At 35.3% G+C, this 22,295-nt stretch overlaps 1 protein-coding gene and 1 pseudogene across 1 annotated transcript in view; both read right to left on the bottom strand.

The window, feature by feature from the left end:
• The window catches only part of BMPR2 (bone morphogenetic protein receptor type 2), a 138,754-nt gene that overhangs the window by 10,469 nt on the left and 105,990 nt on the right, over nucleotides 1-22,295 (bottom strand). The window contains exons 9-12 of the mRNA XM_045847680.1: nucleotides 18,235-18,395; nucleotides 17,394-17,541; nucleotides 7,529-7,665; nucleotides 1,968-2,140 (exon numbers count right to left, since the gene is read on the bottom strand). Of these exons, the coding sequence (XP_045703636.1) occupies nucleotides 1,968-2,140; nucleotides 7,529-7,665; nucleotides 17,394-17,541; nucleotides 18,235-18,395 (619 nt within the window). The remainder of the gene's footprint in view (nucleotides 1-1,967; nucleotides 2,141-7,528; nucleotides 7,666-17,393; nucleotides 17,542-18,234; nucleotides 18,396-22,295) is intronic.
• LOC123824447 lies at nucleotides 8,751-15,500 on the bottom strand (annotated as a pseudogene).

Below are 22,295 nucleotides of genomic sequence, written 5' to 3'. Positions count from 1 at the left end.
GCACAGTCTATCAATGGAATGTATCTTCCTGGGTAGACTGAGCCACATCAATGAAAGTCCTAGAGCCTAGAGTATAATGCAGAATGTGACACTCAGATAAAGGATCAAAGATTCAGAAATGTTCTCCGGTTATCAAGGGCTCTTCACAGTCATTGGCATAATTGGCACAACTTGAGAGTGATGGTTTTTGAGCATCACACTGTATGTAATATATTTGTTATTTAAAATAAAGATCAGGGTTAGCTTTAACAATCAAAGTATAAACACTGGGAATATTAATAGATGCAAGTGTTATAGGAGAAAAGCAGCAGCTAAAGGAGAGGAAGTACTGATGAAGAAAGATTGAAAAGAAAAGAAAGATTGATGAAATTATAAGGGGAATGAAAAGAAGGGGTAGGAAGAAGTAAAAAGCTGATGCACTGCATAAGAAAAGGAAGTTCAGGAGGTATGGAGGGTAACAGTCAATACAATGAAACCTAGAGTGGAATGACAAGTATGAACTATGATTAAGCCACCTCAAATAGCATACTAGAGAGTCAGTACAAATAGCATACTAGAACACACAGATAATACAAAGATAAGGTGCGAAGAAAGCAGAAAGCTGAGACTATCCTTAGGTATGTGTAAAGTGAGAAAATTTATGTTTAGAATTGCTACTTTCTACCTTCCTTGGTTTGCTGATAAAGAAAGCATAAAAGTTTATATACTGAGGGTAATTTAACCTAAACATAACTAGTGTAAACCCAATTTTGGACTTATAGTTCATAATACAAATTATTCTTAGAAATTAGAACAATCGCCCTGGCTGGCGTAGCTCAGTGGATTGAGCGCGGGCTGTGAACCAAAGTGTCGCAGGTTCAATTCCCAGTCAGGGTACATGCCTGGGTTGCAGGCCATGACCCCCAGCAACCACACACTGATATTTCTCTCTCTCTTTCTCCCTCCCTTCCCTCTCTAAAAATAAATAAATAAAATCTTAAAAAAAAGAAATTAGAACAATAGAAATAGCATGGAAAATGATTCAAGGGTCAAGTGTATTTTTATCTCATTTTTTTCTGATAATTTTCTCCTTGATGCATTTCTGAAAATTTTTACCTTGTATTAGATAAAATGACAAATTTGCGGGAACACTTTTTCTCCAATCATGAAAAAAAGAAACACAAACACCACCAGTCTGAAAGTTCCAAGTTTTAGGAATTTTTTTTTAAAAGTCCTTTTAACCCTGACTGGTGTGGCTCAGTTGGCTGGGCATGTTCCTGCTAAGCAAAAGGTCACTGGTTTGATTCCCAGTCAGGGCATGTGCCTGGGTTACAGGTTTGGTCCCTCCCCATCTCTCTAAAAATAAATATTAAAAAAATAGAAAGTCCTTTTATTTAGAACCAAAATTCATAGTTGTAGCAAAAAAAAAGTCTCATAAAATAATGCTCATGATGGGATGGAAAGATCTTATGCACTGCTCTCATGTGAAAGTAGTAGTAGTATATTCTCTAAGAAAGAGCATTGGATAAGAAGCCTAGAAACAACAGTCTCCATTGAAACAGGTTAGATACATAGGCAAGGTAATAGGTTCCATTTCCTTTAAACAAACAAACAAAACAGCAGAGGAAGGAGGAATAATAACAACAAAGGATAAATATGACAATATATATACAAGTTCTTACATACTTTTGTAACTATGAAAATATTTTACCTTTGTTATTGTAGGGAAGTTGGAGCATTAAAAGAAAAAAACTAACCTCTTTTTCTATATCTTTAGATATTAAAACTCCACAGATTTCGTCTTGCATTTATATCAAACAAAATCTTCAGTAACAGAACAGGAATATTGAAAGAAAAAGTACAACTTTAGATTGGATGAGTTAATCACTGTACTACTGGACTGGTTTAAGAGAATTTATTTCCTGTTCTCTATTTCATCTCAGTTTCTCAATACTGACTGATGGATGCCAGACCCCCTTGGTTCTTACCGCTCATTCTGCATAGCAGTAGACATTGGATTGACTGTTGGGCTCACGGATTTGTTTCTTTCCCATATCATCATAAGTTCAGCCATCCTCTCCTCAGCACACTGTGCAGTAAGCCGAGCCTCTGCATCCTGGTCCCAACAGTCTTCTATTGTCTCCTTGAGTGATCTCACTGCCTGTAATAAAGCACATGTCAAATGCTGTATCTTAAAAGAAAAAGTATTGAGTTTCTTAGTGACATGAGGTAGAAGAAATATCAATTTTCTTTAACAAATATTTTACATAGCTCCAATAAAGTCTTTTAGACTTCAGAGATTTGTAAAGTGTCACATTTCTCAAACAATAAGTAGCAAGGAAGGAAGGAAGCTTTAACCTAACTCTTTACCTGAGAACATGTTTCCACTGATTTTTACAGAGGGAGGGAGGAAGGGAGGGAAACAGAGAGAGAGACATATATATGTGGTTTGAACACACCCCAGTTGGGGATCAAACTGCAACCAGGAATTGAATGGGCAACCTGGCTGTTAAAAATTTTGAGGAGAGCAAATATGAATAAAGAAAATATTGAGGCAAAATCAGGTAAGTACTTTGCCAGGGAACTCTATATTAGAAATATATAAATAATGATATCTAACATTTGGGTAAACGAGATAAAGGGGGTATCATTATTAACATTGATGAAGAAAGGCAAACAAGAAAGAAAGAAAAGAAAAACAAAAAAACTTTAAAAACCTTTTCTACTTAATGACAGGAAAATGCAAGTTGGGGTTCATAGGTGGGTCATAAAATCAGATTACTGGGTTGGGACCAGATTTAAAATAAATGACTACCAAATCCCCAAACTAAAACACTCTAGACTAGAAAATACAAAATACCCAGATGTAGAGTAGATAGTAAGATTAAGCCTCTTACAATATCATGTCATGATGTAAACATGTATATTTCTTTTTTTTAATTGGGTCTTTTTTTATTTTTTAAATTTTATTTATTTATTTTTAGAGAGGGAAGGGAGGGAGAAAGAGAGAGAGAGAGAAACATCAATGTGCGGTTGCTGGGGGCCATGGCCTATAACCCAGGCATGTGCCCTGACTGGGAATCAAACCTGCGATACTTTGGTTCACAGCCTGTGCTCAATCCACTGAGCTACGCCAGCCAGGGCAACATGTATATTTCTTAATGTGTGAGAAAAAAATTCTGAATTCTAGATCACATAAAAAATTTGCAGATTTTGTAAAGAGAGAAAATGGAAAAACTGAAATAAATATGAAAGAAGAACTGGTAGATTCTGGAATATACAACATATTTTAGAAGACTGGATTTAATGGGTAGAGAAAGAAAAAGACTAGAGGAAAAATCCAACTGTGGAAGAGTTCCCAACTTTTATGCAACAATACATTAAAACCATTGCACAAAAGATGTTATGCAGAACTAAGATTAAGGGATAAAGAGAAACTGGACAAGTGATTTTAAGAAAGGAAAGAGAGCAAGCCAGTATTCAAGACAGATTAAGAGAGGATAAGAATTTGGAAAAAAGATGAAAAATATGAAGAATGGTGATGTGGTTGAAGAAACTACACCTGAATGTTTTACATATGAGAAAAAGGCTACTAAAAAAAAAAACAACAACTAGGGCCTATAATTTTGTTTTTCTAATTTAAAATATTTTAATATTAAAAAAACCTTAAACTTTATGTGTGATTGTTACAACAGTACACTTTTACTATAAATTCTAAAAGTATAGAAAAGGTTACTCATAAACTCAATATTCAGAGGTAACTATGGTTAACATTTTCATATAGTTTCCTCAGAAAGTATTTTCTATACTTTCATTTTCATCAGGAAACTATTCTTTCCCCATTTACTGACTGATCTATGCTTTTAAACTAGTTTTTTTACACTCAATAATATTTGGAAGATTCTCAGTTTTGTTACTATAAATATATTTCTTTTTATTTCAATGCGACTATATAGCAAAAGTGTCTTTGGCATAGGGGAATTTCTCTCTTTTTATAAACTATGAACTTGCCATCTAACTCTAGTATTGGATTGTCACTACAGACAAGCTGTAGTATGGACTGCAGCACATTAAAGCTAAATGGATTCGTTGGAAGTGAACCAAGCATTATTTTATCCCTTACTTAGCAACCTAGTTTAAATCTGGAGTAAATAGTTTTCAAGTAAATATGCATACGAGGCATATCCCACAATGGTAAGGTTGACGAGAGAGACTTCAAAATGATGAGTTCAACATCTCTGGTAAAATAAACAATTTAAGGAAGATGAGTTGTATTTTACTAGATAAAATTTCAAAAGGAGATTTTTTTTTTCCTTTGAGGGATGCTGCACTATAAGCCTGGCACGTCTAATGAATCCTTATAAAGGATTCAGCCTCTCACCTGCTGCCAGGGACCTCTTAAAGATCTATCCTACTTTCCATAGCAGGGACTGCAGTTTGGAGGCAATCTTGGGAATATGTGCTTGGCAGTAGGTCTTCAACTGCTTCAAACTTGAAGCAGATTTTAATTTCATTTGAAGCAGAAGCCTTCCTTGAAGGTAAGATACTGACAGGGATGACCAGTGGAGAAAATATTCAATCTAAATACATCTGTATGGAAATATAGAACATCTCTCTAACCTCTCTCTGACATGCCACCACCCCACGTAAGTCATGATACAGAATGAAAATATTCTAATCCTACCAAGAAAGCCTAAAATTAAAATGTGAAAATCTATAGTAAAAAGATTTAAGTTGCTTAATGAAATTTTCTTCATTCTTGTTCTTTAACTATAAATCAAGAAAATTGTACAAAGTATCAAAAATTCAACTTTATACCCTCAGAGATAATCAGATTCCTATTACAGTCTTAAAACAAGAACTTACTGCTCTGGGAGGGTAGAGGGATGGAATGAAAAAGACAAAGAACTCATGGATACAGATGGCAACGTGGTGACTGGGGAGGGAAGTGGACAGAGATGGAAGAGGGTATGGGGGGATAAATAGCAATGGAAAAAATATAATGAAAAATAAACAAAAAAGTAAAAATAAAAATCTAAATAAAAAAGAAAAGATTGCTCTGGAAAAAGCAAACAATAAAAATTTCTAGAAATTATAAGTATGACTATGGAAAGCAAAATTTTAATGAACAGATAACAAATAGAATGATAAAGGTGAAAATAAATGAGTAATTTGAAAGGTAAAGCTAAGTAAATCTTAAACAATGTACAACAAAATACTGGAAAATACAAGGGAAAAAACCTAGACCTGAAATGTCAGGTGGTCCAATATTTGTCTAATGGAAATTTGAGAAGAAAGAAATACAAGAGAGGAAATAACTTTTAAAATAAAACATAATAGAACAACTATAAAGGACACATGGACAATAACAAGGTGGGTAGAAATGGGCAGAAGGTGGGGAAGGCTGGGGTGGTGGGAAGGCATGAGAGGAAAACCCAGAAAACTGTACTTGAACAACAATAAAAATCAAAAGTATTCAAAATAAAATATAATACAATACAATACAATGATATAAGAAAATTCCTCTGAAATGAAGAAAATTCTGAGTTTTCAAGCTGAAAACCTGTCCAGTAGAAAGCAAAAGGTATGAAAAGATCCATGCCTACATACATTCAGGTGGAATTTCACAATTCCAATAATACAGTAAAATGCTTAAAAGCTTACAGAGAAAACAAAACAAGATAATAAAACAAAAAGCAATAGAATGAAACTGGTTGGGCCTGGAATTCTCAAAAACACATTGGAATACTAGAGCACAATTGAGTAGTGGCTGCAAAGTTGTGAGGAAAATTATTTTGATCTTGAAAAGATTACCTAGCCAAATTATTACTTAAGTGTGAGAGCAAGATAGAAACATTTTTGAATGTGCAAGAACTCGTAATATTTACTACCCATGCACATATCTAACACACATTACTTAAAGAGGAACTTCCTCAAAGAAAAAGTGATTTACAAGAGAGGGAATGACATGAAATTTTCAAAAATGTTGCTTCTTAGTAGAACCTCTAAAGAAAAATAAAAAAAAAAAAGATGACAAAGAAAAATCAAAGAGAATCCAATGGATGGTGACTTTTGAAATACTCTTCCTTAAGAAGCAGGGTTTTACACGAACTAACATAGTATTTCTATTTCCTTTTCTATGAGTCTAAGCACAATACTATGTTGTGCAGTGCATGTTTACATAATCGTAATTCTGCAAAATTCTAATGTTTTTATTTCATTTAAATATTTAAATCTGTAGACAAAACAAAAATTTATTTAATAAACAGATACAACATTACAAAATTAGGAAGGAGTAAATGAAAGATAACAAGAAGTAAGAATAGATATAGCACTTTAAGTTATAATGGTAATTCTAGGAGAAAATTAAATATAAAACAAAAACTGCAGAACAATGTTAACAGGAGTTATTGCTAAAGAGTGGTGGTAGGGGCAGGTAGTCTTTTCCACTTCCTTTTTTATGATCTTCTATTTAGTTGGGTTTTATTTGCAATACATGGATATAACTTTAATTCTTAAAAATAAAACTGTTTAAAGTATGAAATACAGGGTACTCTCATCAACAAGGGGTAATAATACAATGGAATACTGACTAAATGGAGAGAAAGAGAAACATTTATATGTATGGACATGAAAAATTGTCCATAATAAAAAAATAAAGCTTCACAAATGACAGTAGATAATGAGATAATCCTACTTTTGTTTAAAAAATATATATATCAGATATACTGTCCTGGCTGGGTAGCTCGGTTGGTTAGGGCATCATCTTGATATGCCAAGATTGCAGGTTCCATCCCTGGTTAGGGCACATACAAGAATCAACCAATGAATGCACAGAAAAATGGAACAACAAATCAATATCTAACTGTTTGTCTCTCTCTCTCTCTCTCCCTTTCTCTCTAAAATCAACCAACAAAAAAAAATTATATGAGAGCGTAGGTACATGTGTGCATGTAAATATTTATAAGATATTTTTAGTGTTGTAGCAACAATTTACTGAAATGATGGGTGCCTTTGAAGATATTGTTGTGAATTGCATTTTTAACATACAGAATTTTTAGGTTGTACCTTGTTTTCTTTTTGGTGTAGCTTAAATTTCTATGAGACACTGAATATGTAAGTCTTCACAAATTAAAATTTTTGGTACCACACTCAAGAGAGTATGATGGAATTTCAATAACCTTTAAAATGTTAACTTGTTAATCATTCCACTTTTTACCCAATCTGTCAAACTTCACACACAATAATTATTTCACACAATTTTATACTTGGAAAAACCTGAAATTCAAGAGGGGGACTTTTCAGGAAAAACCTGAAATTGGAAAGGGAGGTTTTTCAGCTGAAAATCTTAAAAGGGGGAACTTTTTTAGATTGAAAAACTAAAGATTTTTTAGGTTTTTTAGATTTTAAAACTAAAATCAAGTAAGATGAATTTATGCATTAGACAACTCTAAAAACTATTAACATTATTAATAGTATTTTTGCTTCAAATAACATTAAAACACACTCAATCATAAGTTGTCTTTTTAATAATTTAGTTTCTTCTTACCAGGCTGTTTTCTTTCCAAGCTTCTGGGAATTTGGGTCTCTGTTTTTCCCTAGACACCAGAACCTGCATATCTTCAAATGTGGGATGGTTTCCAACTTCTGTCTGAAAAGCCATTTGGTATTCTGGTACAGATTCACCTGTAAATTTTTTTAAAGGATGGAGTAAAATTTCCAATTATCATAGAATGATAGAATAATGGGAGTATTTCTAATACTACTCGAGCAAAGAAATTGTGTCACAATCTTTTTTTTGTTCACCCTTTCAGGCATATTTAGAAATCCTACAGAGACCCTTTTGTGGGTATAATGCATTAATAATAAATGTTTTACTTAGAATAGTCTTTGTTTGATAAATTATTTTTTGGTAAGTTAAACAATAGTTTCAATGATGAAAAGCTATTTTTATGTGGTTTCTAGCACTACTAAATTTGGAGGAAAAGATTTTGTACATAGAGTTTGTCCAGAAAAATTACATTCATTGTTTTTTTAAATTTAAGTATATTTTATTGATTATGCTGTTAAAGTTGCCCCAATTTTTTTCCCTTCCCCCCCCCTCCACCCAGTACCCACCTTCCCTCTAGCAATGCCCTACCGTTAGTTCATGCCCATTCGTCATGCATGTTAAATTCTTTGGCTTCTCCCTTTCTTATACTATTCCCAACACCCCCCTGTCTATTTTGTTCCTACCAATTATGCTTCTTGCACCACTGCTCCCTTTCTCCCCCTTCCCCCTCCCAGCTGACAACCCTCTAAATTGTCCCCATACCTATGATTCTATTCCTGATCTGGTTGTTTACATAGTCTGCTTTTGCTTTTGTTTTTACCTTTCCAATTCAGTTGTTGATAGCTGTGAGTTTGTTGTCCTTTTTATTTATTTATTTATTTAGCAGCAAGATTTTATGGTTAGGCAAAATAACAAAGGTTACGGTGAGCTCCAAGTTATACACTTAGCTTCTAACTTTTGTTGAGACACGTGGACCTGTTCATGGCATCAGAAGATTCAAAGGGATGTCTGCTGACATCAAAGGTGACTCCTGAGAGTGACTGCAGTTTGCTCCCAAATGAATACCTTGTTTCGCAGGCCGGCAGTCAATCCACTGAACCACACTAGCCAGGGCTAGAATTTCTTTTTATCACACTGCAGTTGTCCTTCAAGATTTGTGTTTGGTTGGTTGGTTTTATTGTCAAGCATCAATACTGCATTACCTGTCACTTTCCAGTCTTCATTGGGCTGCCATGAGACCACTGGAAAGTACAGCATTATCCACACAGGGCTGGAACTGCTCCTTCACCACAGGGTAGATGTACGGGTGCTCCATGGCCTCTTTGGCAGTCAGTATCTGTCAGTGGTTGTATTGCAGAAGTTTGTCCAGAAGATCTAGGGCCTCCGGGCTGACGAGGTGTCTGTTCTCACTATAGATAAAATTCTCCCAGCATTTCTGTGAATTGTTGTCCCAGGATATTCGTTGGAAGTGCAGATCTAGGTCTAGGTGATACTTCTTCAAATACCCATGCAGCTCATCTGTACCTGGAACCTTGGCAATGTGAACAAGCTGGCTGTAGTTGTCCTGTCTGTGAAAGGAGGATTCCTTTTGAAAGATCGTGCTCGCTAACATACTGCCCAAACTCCACATGTCCAAGCTATAATCATACATCTGGTAGCTACAAGGAGCTTGGTCCCTTGAAGTACCTGGAAGCCACGAGAACACTGTACTCCTGAGCAGGATGGGTGAACTCTGCAAGACCCCAGTCGCAGCTTTTTCTGTTGGTGACCTATCATGACATTCCGAGGTTTCACATCCCTGTGCATGATTCCCTTGCTGTGGCAGTAATCCAGAGCTTTAAGTAATCCATACATACAAAACTGATATCAAAGTCTGTCAGGATCTGATAAAGTTGCTCAAAATCTGAATTATTGATATATTAAAATACCAAAGCTGGTGTCTTTGACACAGTGTCCTTCACAGTGTCAATCAGTTTAATGATATTTGTTCTCCATGAAGGTTCTCCAGAATCTTAGCCTCTCGTTTTATTTTCTTTTTCTTGACTGGCTTGAGAATTTTTACAATCACTCTCTCATTGTTGGTGATGTTAATGGCTTCAATACTTTGCTATACTTTCCCCAACCAAGCTTTTGAACCAGTTGGTAATCATTTTGATTACCTCAGCTTGGGACATGAGCCACATAGTCCCAGTACTCTCCGCTCCTCAGCTGTTCTCCTCGGTGTAGACCCGGGCCCTGCTATCTGCAGCTAGGCCAGGCAAGGCAGGTGAAACCAAGGGCACTGCTGGGAGCCAGAGGAGGAGGAGGAGTCAGGCAGTGGTGGCAGCTGAGGCTGCTGGCTGGGCTGTTGTCATAAATGTCCATAGTTTTGATCCACTTCTTTTTCTTAAATAAGGCCCTTTAACATTTCATGTAATAATGGCTTGCTGATGATTAATTCCTTTCGCTTTAACTTGTCTAGGAAACACTTTATCTGCCCTTCCATTCTAATTTTTTTTAAGATTTTATTTACTTACTTTTAGAGAAAGGTAGAGAGGGAGAGAAACAGCAATGTGTAAGAGATACATGGTTGCCTCTCACATGCCCCCAACTGGGCACCTGATCCCACAACCCAGGCATGTGCCCTGACCAGGAATCCAACCAGCGAACTTTCAGTTCACAGGCCGGGACTCAATCCACTGAGCCACACCAGCCAGGGCTGCCCTTCTATTCTAAATGACAGCTTTGCTTGGATAGAGTAGTCTTGGATGTAGGTCCTTGCCTTTCACGACTCTGAATACTTCTTTCCAGCCCCTTCTTGCCTGCAAAGTTTCTTTTGAGAAATCAACTGATAGTCTTATGGCCACTCCTTTGTAGGTAAATTTCTGCTTTTCTCTCATTTCTTGTAAGATTCTTTATCTTTAACCCTTGGCATTTTAATTATGATGTGTCTTGGAGTGGGCCTCTTTGGGTCCAACTTGATTGGGACTCTATGCTTCCTGGACTTGCATGTATATTTCCTTCACCAAATTAGGAAAGTTTTCTTTCATTATTTTTTCAAACATATTTCCAATTTCTTGCTCTTTCTCTTCTGGCAATGATGAAAATGTTGGACCTCTCGAAGTTGTCCCAGAGGCTGCTTATACAACCTTCATTTTTTTGGATTCTTTTTTCTTCTTGTTGTTCTCCTTATGTTCCATATCATTGATTTGATTTGTGGCTTCATCCATTCTACTGTTGTTTCCCTGTAAATTGTTTATTTCAATTAATGAATCCTTTGTTTCTGACTGGATCTTTTTTATGCTGTTGAAATCCTTACTAAGTTCCTTGAGCATCCTTATAACCAGTGTTTTGAACTCTGTATGTGATAGATTGCTTATTTCCATTTTGTTTGGCTCTTTTTTTCTGGCGTTTTGAACTTCTCTTTCGTTTGGACCATGTTTCTTTGTCTCCTTGTTTTGGCAGCCTCCCTGTGTTTGTTTCTATGTATTAGGTAGAGCTGCTTTGACTCCGTGTCTTGTAGTAGGTGGTCTAGAGTGTCTCGAGTGTCTAGAGTAGGTGGTCTGTAGTACAGTGGTCTAATGTAGTAGGTGTCCTGTAGGGTCCCGTGGCACAGCCTCCCCTATCACTCAAGCTGGGTATTCAAGGTACACTCTTTGTGTGGGCTGAGTCCACCCTCCTCTTGTAGCTGAACCTTGGTTTCTGTTGGCAGGTCAGTGGGAAGGATTTACCCAAGCCAGTCTGTTGCAAGGACTGGCTACTGACCACCAATCTGTCCTCTGTGGAGGATCAGCTGTGCAAGGACAGGATGGTGGTTTTCTGATGTAGTCTGTAGCTGTCTATGGGTGTGCAAGCTCTGGAGTTTCCGGAGTAGTGCAGGCCAAAGTCAGCCCCCACCTGTGTTTTGCCCAGGACCACCCTTCCTGAGCTCTAAAGCAATCTGAGAAGGTTGCTACTCATGCTGGGCTTGGAGTTTCCCAGGCAAAACCAAGCTGTGAAACTAATCTGGCTGCTGCTAGTGCCCGGCCTAGAGCTCACTAAGGACAACTGTGGCTTGTTTGATAGGATTTAGGAAGTTGTGAAGCAGAAGCCAAGATTATTTATTCATATGGAAAAGCAGCTTGGGTGGGTCCACAAGTTGGGTGGGGTGGAGTCTCTGGGGATCTCCAAGGCAGGTCAAACAATGTTAGCCAGGTTGATGGAGTGTCAGATATGGCACCAGCCTGCTGGCTTTGTGGCTCTGCAGGGGGCACCGGGGCTCAGAAAAGGGACAATGTCCTCTTGTCACCTTGATGCCAAACATTTCAGCCTTTCCCAGTATGCCACTAGTGCCCTTCTAGCTGTCACCCTGGCGCTAGAGGTCAGAGGGAGCAAGTCTGAGTAGGTGAGTCTCTGTGTGGATTCTTTAAGAGGAACTGCTTGGGGCTCAAGAAGTTTCTTCCACTGACTCAATCCTCACTGGTTTTTGAAGCCAGAAGTTGTGGGGACTTATCTTTCTGGCACTGGAAGCCTGATGTGGGTTGGGACTCCTTGCCCATAAGATCCCTCCTGAATTTTTAACCACCACACATGGATAAGAGACCAGCCTGTTCCATGACTGCGCCCCTCCTACCAATCTCAATGGATATAGTTTCTTCAATTCCATAGTTGTCAGACTTCCATTCACCTCAATTTCTGACGGTTATAAGTGATGGTTATTCTACATTTTAGCTGTAATCTTGATGTAGTTGTGCAAAGAAGCGAGCCATGTCTACCTATGCCACTATCTTGACTGGAAGCCCAGTCATTGTTAATATAATGAAAATGGTTTGTGAGACATCGATGTCAACTGGCAGCCAAGGAGAGTGCACTGGAATGCACATTCATTAACAATGACGACTTCACTATACTAGTCAGTGGAGGCAGTAGACGCTGTTGAGTGAACATGCGTACTGTGTGGTCATCACATTCAAAATGACTAAGCAAGTAGAGCAACGAATCTGCATCATATTTTGTGTTAAGCTTGAACATTCCTCTGAGAAAACTATTCAGATGATTGAGAAGGCCACAGCTATGGGCAATTGGTGATTGGAAGCTTCATTACAACAACGTGCCTGCTCATGCATCATGTCTCATGCAGAGTTTTTTGGTAAAACATCAAATCACCCAGGTGACTCATTTGCCCTCAAGTAGAGATTTGGCTCTCTGTGACTTCTGGCTTTTCCCAAAACTAAAATCACCTTTGAAAGGGAAGAGATACCAGACCATCAATGAGGAAAATCCCAAAGACAGGGCAGCCAATGGTGAATGGGAGAACTTTGTGAGGTCCCAGGTACCTACTTTGAAGGGATCTAAGGTGCCATTGTCCTATGTACAGTGTTTCTGGTATCTTGTATCTTCTTTAATAAATGTCTCTATTTTCCATATTACATAGCTGGATACCCTCTGGATAGACCTTGTACACTTAATATTTAAAAATATGCTTGATCTCTTATCCCACACAGGGATCAAGAACAATGAACATGAGATGTCCAGATCTAGTGCAACAAACATGTCTGTAGAACCAAACATAATGTGGAGGGTTTTATGGTCATCACATCTAATCACGTCATTTTTGTTATTATAATACTGCCAGATTGTATCAAATGTCACAAAAATTTTAATAATAATGGCCATTTGACAGAGAAGTCAATATACTGATTTTTAAAAAAATTTCCTCTTAGCAAGCAGTATCTATATCAAGGATTTTTAAGTGTTATTAATTATTCCACCCTATTCATCACCAACAAGCACAATCAGGGGCTTATAATGAAAGGCCTATCATTTTTTTAAAATGTGATCAAATTAAACTTAATAAACATATTGAGCCACACAGAAGACCTTTGGGACCAACACTTAGAAAACCAATGGCCTAGTAAATATTTTGGTGAAAAACTCAGGAAAAATAGAGATCTTTCTTTTCCTTACCCCCTTCCACCAATTTATTAAAATGACAGGATAAGGAAGAACTCCATGATAAGCACTTAGGTTCTAATCCTGGCTTCCTCTCTACTTCAGAAAAGTAATTTTTAACTCTTCTAATGTTTCAGTTATCACCTCAGCAATATGGCAATGTTTGCCCTTGTTACTTACAAGGAGATAATACAAAAGTTAATGACTGAGATAAAAAATACAGTATGAAACCTGTAACTTAAGTTTTATGTTTCAATTTGAATATTCAAAAGAACATATAAATACTTGTCCTCCACCAGTATTAAAGAAGATTTACAAAGATTAATTCTGTAATCTGTGCAGCAACCCAAATTATTTTAGAATATCATACTATCTATAAATATAAGTGATATTTTTACATACTCTAAACATTTAAGTAGATACTTATTTTTGATCAATAACTGTCAACATTAAACTTGAAAGACAAAACTAAAGGATTTAATTTTGCCAGTTCGTATATCACTTTCATGAAACCTCATGTGATAAAACCTCAACCCATGCCATCTGTGAACTTAGTTATTAGTTTATCTTATCTGTCTTTTTGACACATATACACAACTCATATAATACTTTTCAAGTGTGACTGATTAGTTTTTTTCCTCTAAACGCTGGTTTAGTAAAATTAAAGTTAAAGTTCATAATTTTACTTATTTGTTTTAATCAGTTCTAAATTAAAATGAGAAAACTTGCTAAATGAAATTGATGAAAAATCTTGTTTTCTGATTTGAATAACATTAAGAATTATTAAATTTCTACTAAGTTTTGATGGTTCTAAATCTAATTGTTCCATAGATGCTTGTTTAGAGCTAATTTCTATTAGGCACTGGAAACACAAAGATGAATGTTCATGACATTATCATGGAAGAATTATCATGGAATGTCTTACTGGATTTCTTAAAACTTGATAATTACTGAATTACTCAAGGGAAGTTTTATAATCCCATTTTCTTTCAAACTGTCTAAAATAGATAAAATATCTAAAAATATCAGATGTCATCCCATGTTTCTCACTTCATTGCTACTTGTTAATCATGCCTCTAAGGAATAATTATCCCTCCAAGGAAGCATTAAGGAATTTTTGTCCCTTTCTTAAATTACACTTGTTTTTTTTCTTCCTTTTTCTTTCTCTTGCCTTTTTTCCCCCTTCCTTCCTTCTCAGTCCTTTATATAAACTTTGGAGCATTTCATTCTTCCTTTGTAAAAGAAATACCTAATTCATTTAAATTGCTAATATTTTACAGAGAGTCAGCCTACATAGTGTTCCCATTTATTAATAAAATATGTACTGCCATTTATTAATAAAACATGTACTGCATTTGGAGGTATAGCATATTAGTTTTAAAAATGTTTTACAAAAACTTTATTATTATATGCTATTCTTTAGGCTTATTAGTATATTTATGGATCCTTTTTTTCAACTTTCCCCCTATTTCATTGTTAAAATTTTTGAGTGCCCTGTAACCTCTACCTGTGCTTTCTGAATACGTTTCTCTCCTATACTCTGTAATATTTGTCTTCTCTATTCTACAGAAACTCCTCTAAGAATACCAGCAACCTCCTCTTATTCAAACTCAAAGATTATCTGTCAATTCTATTTCCTTTCAATGACACGTATTCCTGTCAAATCTTAGTTCTTAACACTTTCTAACACTGACTTCCCAGATACTATGATTTCTCAGGTTTCTCACTATTTTTCTGACCATTTGGCTTCAAAACTAACCTATTTGGGGGCTCTCCTAATATTCAGTCTTTATTCAACAATTTTTCCTCTGTCTCCATGTGTTCTCTTAGGGGAATGTATCCAATCATAAGTTCTCAATTACCATGTGCATATAGACAATTCCCAAATAATCATTTTAACCTTAGCTCTTTATTCTTTTTTTTTTTTAACCCTCATCCAAGGATATTTTCATTGATTTCAGAGAGAGAAACATGGAACAGTTGCATCTCACATGCACCTGACCAGGGATTGAATCTACAGTCAAGGTTTGTGGCCTATCTGGGGGATCAAACCTGCCATCTTTTGGTGTATGGGATGACGTTCCAACCAACTGAGCCACCCAGCCAGGGCTCCTCTCTGTTCTTTGAAAAATTATCTTCAGTTATCTGCCAATGCTTCATCCAAAAGTCTTCATAATTAACTACTATTTCCAGTGTAAACTAGTATTTTTTTGCTAAGTTCCTGGCTGCCACCCTCACTGTTTCTCAAATCTCTGAATATTTCTCAGTTCCTTAAACTTTCTTCCAATTGTTAATCAAAACCACAGGTTCCTTCTCCACATTTTTTCTCACATGTGCATCTCCTCCCTCATTTCCATATCCAAGATTATAGGGTATCTAATGCAACTCTTCTTTCTCCTTTACTTTTACTGTTCATTGTGGTTAAATGTATATAATATAAAATTTACCATTTTAACCACCTTCAAGTGTATAGTTCCATGGCACCAAGAATATTCATGATATTATGTAAGCATCACCACCATTGATCTCTAGAACACTTTTCATCTTTCCAAACTGAAACTCTGTATTATTAAATAATAATGCCCTATTTTCCTTTTTAAAACTCGTTCTAGTTCTATTACAACTCATCCAAGATTTAATTGCCGTTCCCTTTTCAAACATTGAGTATTGCACTTTATTATTTATCAAATCAAAAACAATATTCTTTGAATGCAGTAGTTTAAAAATATTGTTGGTGTCAGTGTACTAATGCTATAACTATAAGAATCATTTTAGTCAGACATACTTCTAAAAAACAACAATCTGGATTAGAATATTTTAAAAAACATATATCACCTCAATTCTAATAATACAAATAAAAAGTTTCAAAATTCCAATACTGCCAAGATTCTACTACAGTTCCTGCTATTTGCAGAAAAACATCTCAACTGAACACTCTGTATTGAAAAATATACTTCTAAGTAAGACCTATAGTTAATCTAAATAATTATTTTATTTCACTGTATTTTAGAATTATAAACTAGTGTTAAATGCTTAATGTTTTAAAAGCCAAATATTCAACCCCACTAATTTCTGTTTTTATTAAATAATTCTATTTCATAAATTTGTCAATGTTAGTTCAGTTGACAGTTTTTCTTTTTTTGATTTTCTTTTAATAAATTTTCTTTTCTTTTCTTTTAAAAATTTTCTTTTTGTTTTTCTTTTAATAGTGTTTTCCCTATAAAATAGAGACAATAAATATCAAATCATTCTGTATATCATCTAGAAAAATGCAATGCACATATTGGTAATGTTTCTATATGACAATTATGATAGTGATTAAAAAGTCCTAACAAAAGGAGAATAATTATAAGCTCATTTGGTTGTTTCAAGTAAGCCTCAAAAAAGCATTTATGTCAAATGAATGTTCTTTCATTGAAAGGAAGGAAGAAAGGCAGGAAGGCAACAAGAGAGAAAGGAGGAAAAGAAGGAAGAAAGGGAGGGAGGGTGGGAAGAACAAAAGAAAGAGAAAGAAAGAGAGGAAGGGAGAGAGGGAGGGAAAAGAAAAGAAGAGAAGAAGAAAAAAGAAAAGGAAGAGTTATCCATTGGAACACTCATTGCTTCTAATTATTTATTGGGTCAATTCAGTACACAATGTAAGTGCAGGTTTTCAAATGCTCAGAGGGTGCATAAGGCAAACAATGACTGCTAAAGTAATCAGAGACCAAACTAAGCACAATTAGATAAGTTATTATGAGCAATTAATGAAATTGCACTCAGATGCAAACATGGAGTCCTTTTAAAAAGTTTTTCCTTCTGGCTAATAATATTTCTGAACACTAGATGGCAATAAACTAAAAGTTTAAATGAAAGTAAAAACATAAAAGTCGACTTACTTAATATAGATAGGAAAAGAAGCTATAATTACTTCACTTCAAATTCATATATCAACTTTTGGTAGCACATCTCTTACCTGGGAAGAGGTCTGTGCATCTCATAAATATCTCCCAATAGATTAGTCCAAGAGCATACATGTCTACTTGTTTCAAAGCTGATTCACAGTCCCTCAGGTTCACAGCTCCTTCTAGAACTTCCGGTGCCATATATCTGATTGTGCCAACCTGATTTTTAGAGCAATATTTTTTAGAAACAGAATGAAAGGCATATATTAGACAGAAGCTATACATGAATTCCATATCAACAATGTCAATGATAAGTTACTTTACCCTACCCATGCCACTGAAACTGTCTATACCAGATTTTTCAATCTATAAAATGTCCTTCTTGAATAAACTATGACAAGTATCCTACTGAACAGAACCAGTCCAAAAGAATGAGCTAGATCTTTCTATGCATATCAATATTTAAAAACCTGTAAGACACTGAGAAAACTACAAAACAATGTGACCACTATTTAATATTTTTAAAAATTCACAAAACATGAAATGTAAATATATGTATAGATGTTGGTATATGAACTCAGAAAAAGATCAGGAAAGAAATGCTCTACGTTGTAATAGTAATTATCAGAAGGAAACTGTCCTATTTCACCTTGATAATTTTAACCCTTGCTTCAAAAATCAGTTCCTACCAAAAGTTCCTTCTAATACTTATAAAAAATGAGGTAGAATGCCAGTGGACTTCCATAATGAATTGATGAACTTTATGCAGTGTCTTTTTAATTTTGTAATGCTTAATATGCCACAACTGGTAGTATCTAGAATAATTACCCTGAGTAGTTAGTGAATTCTCAAATGCAATTCATTATGTTTTCAAAGTATGCCCAAAGTGTGATACCTTTTGTATAAACTCACCTCACTTATGGCTGCATTATCTTCTTCCCCTGGGCGCACCAGTCTATTTCCAGTCAGCCTCATGGACAACCCAAAGTCACTAATAACACAGGTTCCGTCATTTTTCACCAGAACATTTCTGCTGTTTAAATCTCGATGGGAAATTGCAGGCTTATAATGATCTGTTTGGATAATTTCAAGTATTTATTTATACTCAAAGAGCACTATTGGATATAAAGTGAGCACCCAAGTAATAGGGACTACCACATAAATATAAAAGATAATGTTAATTTTCTACCTATTAATTTTCTAATAACAAAAAAGGACATAAGAAATCAAAATTTCAACTTACAATGTCACTATTTTTACTATATATATTTTATAACATAACTTCCGTTGTATGTATAATTAATTAAGCTTTAAACTTCAGCTGCAACTAATAGCCAACATGCTGCTGCTTCTAATTTTAGCACATATTTGTTATTTTCTCTTCATTTTATGGTAGCAAAAGAAGGCAACAGAGAAAGGGATATTTGGTATAAACAACAACAAAAAGTCAACATACCTGAAACAGTGTCGATAAAAAAAAAACTGACAGGCCTCCAAAATTTGTGTATGTCCCTTACACTTTACTCCTATGACTTAACAGATCAAACCTGTGACAGAACATCCCAGTTTTGCCCTGACGTGCAGCCATGTCTTTAAGCCCACCTCAGTTCTTCAAATCAAACTAGAAATAGTTTTACAACAGACTGGGAGAACAAGTGATGGAGCTGGTATTTCTCAGCAAGATACGAAAACCTGTTTTCTGACTTTACAGAGAAACAAAGAACTATTATGCTTAATCTATTACTTGTTTATCACTAGACTGAACGTTCCATGAAGGCAGAAAGAATGCATTTTTCCTGAATTCAAAAGGGTTGACACAGAGAAAATGCTTGCTGACTAAAAGAATGTACCTAACCTAAGCCCCTCATTAAAAACACCACATAATTTTTTCCTTTCTGTAAGGAAACTTGACATAAATCTTTCATTAGGGCCATAGCTCTTGAAATGAAAAAAAAATTATATAGCACAATTTCTAAATTTTAAAATAACTCACTAGTTATACAAAGAAATACAGCAATTTAAACAAAGTTAATGATGTTTATTGAGTATTTATATTGAGGCACAGATAGACTCAGTATTTATATTTATTATTCTCATTAACAATTATTAGATTGCAATTTTGCCAACAAGGAAACTAAAGAGAGGAAAATGATTCCTTTCTTATTAAAAAAAAAAAAAAAAAAGCTGGCTGGCGTAGCTCAGTGGATTGAGTGCGGGCTGGGAACCAAAGTGTCCTAGGTTCGATTCCCAGCCAGGGTACATTCCTGGGTTGCAGGCCATAACCTGCAGCAACTACACATTGATGTCTCTCTCTCTCTCTCTCTCTCTGTCTCTGTCTCTCTCTCTCTCTCTCTCTCTCTCTCTCTCTCTCTCCCTCTCTTCCCTCTCTAAAAATAAATAAATAAAATCTTTTTTAAAAAAAAAGCAACAGCACAACTAGAAGAAAAAAAACAGTAGTTACCAAGTTGCTTTATCTAAGAGTTGATTTCCTTTTTTAAAAAAAGATTTTATTTATTTATTTTTAGAGAGTGGAGAAGGGAGGGAGAAAAAGAGGGAGAGAAAAATCAATGTGTGGTCACCTCTCATGCACCATCCACCCCACCCACCAGAGACCTGGCCTGCAACCCAGGCATGTGCCCCAACCAGAAATCAAACTGGCAACCCCCTGGCTTCCAGGCCCGCACTCAATCCACTGAGCTACACCAGCCAGGGAAAAAGCTGATTTATTTTGCATTTTCTCCCCTTCTCATTTCCTAGGCCCACCTTCCAAAGCTTGTATTAACATGGCTCAACTCAGCCCCTAAATAAAGAGCTGCTTTTCTTATTCTGGATAAAACAATAACACAAATATATGTGGCATAATCTCAGGCTTATATTTATATAAGAAAACTTATGAAGACATTGTAAAATGTTTGTATAATAATAATATAAAATCAATACTTAAACTAAAAGATTTTACACATAAGGAAGCCAGGTTAATAATGGGAAGAAGATGCAGTGGCTCAGTGAGACAGCCAGAGGGAAAAATTGGGTAGTACATTCTGAAAAAAAGAAAAAAAAGAAAACAAAAGGAGAGAGAGAAAAATGGAGAAACCAGGAAAAGAGGAGAAGAGAAAATATGAAACAAGATAGAATTTATCACCAATGCAAAGGGTAAAACTATAGACTGTCCTTTTGAGACTTTTTTCCTTTAAAGATCTTCTCAGTATTCTTTTTAATCTTTTTTATTGGAGGTGAGATGTTACATAGAAAGGAGAATATACAATGATTTTTCCCTGGTGTAGCTCTGCACCAAATATCATAAAGGACAGTGAGGACATAATATTAATTATGATTTTTAAAAATCTAAATGAGAAAAGTTTCTGTGGACATTCATAGAGAGAGAGAGAATATGATACACAAAGGACATGGAAGGATATACATAAACTAGTTAATAGTAATTTTCTGGTTAGGTTTGAGTGATCTGTACATGATCTTTCTTAGATTTTTTGTGGTAATAAGTTACATTTTATATTATCACTAGGAAAATATTCATAGGGAGAACCAATTGCAAATAAATAGGTTCAATTCTGTATTATTCTGGAACAGCTGAATAAATAATAATAGCATTATTCCTTATTACAAAATTTCTATTCTAAATGGCAGTGTTGTATCTGAAGATACTGGAATGAACAGAGTTCTCTGAAAAAAAAAATGAAATAACCTTTTAAATGTTTTGAAATATTCAGACTTTTTAAAATAGTAAAGCTCTAAGTTCAAATAGCTACTAAACATATTTTTTGCAATAGCATGTATGTGTGTATACTCATTTTTAAAAAAGGTAAACCAGTAAAAATATTAAGTAATGTTTAAGAGTAAGATCTGCATTTAAATAAAACTCTTATTTGATGGCAATCATTTTTTCAGCCAATGTTTTCAACTTGAAACCTTGCTGCATCAGGCAAGCCTTGACAAGGGGGATTAGAATGGTATTTTAAGTCCTGTGCTAAGCCAGCTCTTTAAAGGAGCTATAATAATATTTAAGAGTAAGGAAACATAGTCCAAATGGTTAATGTGCTAAAGCACTAAAGTGAGTGAGTGCATCAAGTTGCTGACATAGGTAATGACTATGATCAATTCTGTATTCAGGAAAAGCAAGATGTCAAGATAAATGAACTGATAAATCATTCAGGAGAAATTATTTATATATGAAGCAGAAGCTAGAAAAGATGATCCATGCTATTATACAATGAAACAAAGATCTAAGAAATTGATATGTTAAGGATTTTCTTCACTACAGAGGTCAGAGGAACTGAAAAAATAATGTTCTGGGCTATAGCATGACAGGAAAATGCTGTAAGGCATAAAAGCTTAAGAAAACACAAAGGTAGATTTTTGCAGCAAAGCTAATTTAGAGGTACCTGTGATATGAGGTGTATCTTGAAACAAAGTGAGAAAGAAACTGTATTAAGGAGATGCTCTGAACAACTAGCAAAAATGTACATAAAAGCTGAAGAAAACCATAGTTCTGATAAAAAACATAACCCTATAGTTCTGAAACACTGGCAAAGACTGATTCCTCACTGTGCATTCTTCTTTTCCTGGTTAGTAACAGAACACAGTATTGTCTGAGCAATGAACTCAGCTAAAATAAAACAACTCTATACTCTCAGCATCCCTTGCAGCTAACTGTAGTGACTAAGTTCTGGGAAACAAAATATAAACATAAGAGTGAAACTTCTGGAGGCAGAAGACAGCAATTCCTTCTTCCTTCCCCTCCTTTTCCCTGCTTACTAGAATAGAGCATAATGAACAATAAGGTGACCTTAAAAATATAAGCCATATATAAATAATGGAGGAGAAATACAGGAGACTGGTGCTGCCAAATTTTAGACTGTCTCCCTCCAGATTCTTACAGGAGAAGGAAAAAAAATTATTCTTATTGAAGCCTGTTATTTTTCTCCTGATAGACTTGACCAAACCTGGCTCTGCGA

This window comes from Phyllostomus hastatus, unplaced genomic scaffold (assembly GCF_019186645.2).
Source record: "Phyllostomus hastatus isolate PE091 unplaced genomic scaffold, TTU_PhHast_1.1 phas_contig_57, whole genome shotgun sequence".
Taxonomy (NCBI): Eukaryota; Metazoa; Chordata; class Mammalia; order Chiroptera; family Phyllostomidae; genus Phyllostomus; species Phyllostomus hastatus.
This window is presented reverse-complemented; position numbering and strand designations above follow the sequence as displayed.